This window comes from Saprolegnia diclina, assembly GCF_000281045.1.
Source record: "Saprolegnia diclina VS20 unplaced genomic scaffold supercont1.154, whole genome shotgun sequence".
Classification (NCBI taxonomy): Eukaryota; Oomycota; class Saprolegniomycetes; order Saprolegniales; family Saprolegniaceae; genus Saprolegnia; species Saprolegnia diclina.
This window is the reverse complement of record NW_008246221.1, coordinates 1-1,342: the sequence shown is the minus strand read 5'-3', so window position 1 is coordinate 1,342 and position 1,342 is coordinate 1. Positions and strand designations below refer to the sequence as shown.

At 56.9% G+C, this 1,342-nt stretch overlaps 1 protein-coding gene across 1 annotated transcript; it reads right to left on the bottom strand.

The window, feature by feature from the left end:
* Positions 1-436: 436 nt before the first annotated feature.
* Positions 437-1,023, bottom strand: SDRG_16806 (hypothetical protein; the record flags this gene model as incomplete). The annotated part of the gene is made up of 1 exon (XM_008623026.1): positions 437-1,023. A coding segment is annotated over one exon (490 nt), but the record flags the coding sequence as incomplete, so codon positions are not given.
* Between the last annotated feature and the right edge of the window lie 319 nt (positions 1,024-1,342).

Below are 1,342 nucleotides of genomic sequence, written 5' to 3'. Positions count from 1 at the left end.
AAGCATCGCGTGCCAGTCTCTTGCATGCTCGTCGGGGGGTAGCCGTCCCCGCTCTCGCTCGCCTTGTCGCGACCACCAGGTCTCACATCAAACCTGCTCTAGCATGCCGAATCAAACGTGTACCAAGCAGGCCACATACACTTGGAATACTGTACGTCGTCTGGCCTGTGGGTACGCATACATCAATCTTGCACATTTGCGTACCGCTGATCCTACCACGCTGCTCTATGTATATCGGTACGCTTGCGGAGACTCGACAACGTGATAAATCGACGGGGTTGACCGGATACAGTACTGACGAAGCTGACTAGAGTCGGACAAGGTCATTTCTTGTCATGACTGATCCGCGATTGAGTGTGTCGCCCACAAGTCGTCCATTTCCGTGGGCTATTGTTGCGTCGTGAACCCTACCCCCACCCAAGGCAACTGCAAAAAATACACACAAAATCGATTTCATTCTATCGCTGCACACCATCACATACGACACTAAACAACAAGTAGACGTTGCATTCCGTCCACACCATTGCGCACGACTAGGCGCCGACTTGGATCACATGGGGTTCGGGATCGGCATCTTCGGTCGAGCCACGGCCATCGTCAAACTGCGCGGCGAGGATCCGGGTGGCGACCATGTTGCCGTTGATGTTGGTCATGGTGCAAATGCGATCAAAGAGAAAGTCGATCGCGACGATGTAGACAAACGCATGAGGCAGCGTCTCGTTTGGCAGCACCGTCTTCCAGACCGTCATGAGCATGACAAGGCCGGCGTTCGGGACGGGCGCCGTGCCCATCGAGCCCAAGAGCGAGACGAGGAAGAGGACTACGAGCTGCGGCGTCCCAAGCGAGTTGCCCGACGCAATCGCAAGAAACATGGTCATGAGCGGGTAGTACAAACCCGCCGCGTTCGTGTTGACAGGCGTGCCCAGGCACATGATGAGCTGGCCAAAGGCCGGCGAGACTTGGCGCGTCTGGTGGATGACCGTCATGGCGACCGGCAGTGTCGCCATGGACGACGAGCACCCAAACGCAAAGACATACGCCGGGAAGAGTTGCCTAAGGTAGTTGTACGGGTTGATGCGCGTAAAGAGGAAGAGGAGCAGCGGTAGCGTCACCAAGACATGGCACGCGACGCCGCTCAGAAACGCAAGTGCAAGGTAGCCGGCTTGGGACACAAAGCTCGACGCGTTGGAATGGTAACTCACGATCGACGAGCTCACGAGGAATAGGACGGCGATCGGCGTCGCTCGGAGCACGGCGTTGATGAGCGAGAGAAGCGCATTCCGGCTTTGCCGAAGGAGGTTGAACAAATGGTTGCCGGCAGCATCGCCAATGTGCGACTTGG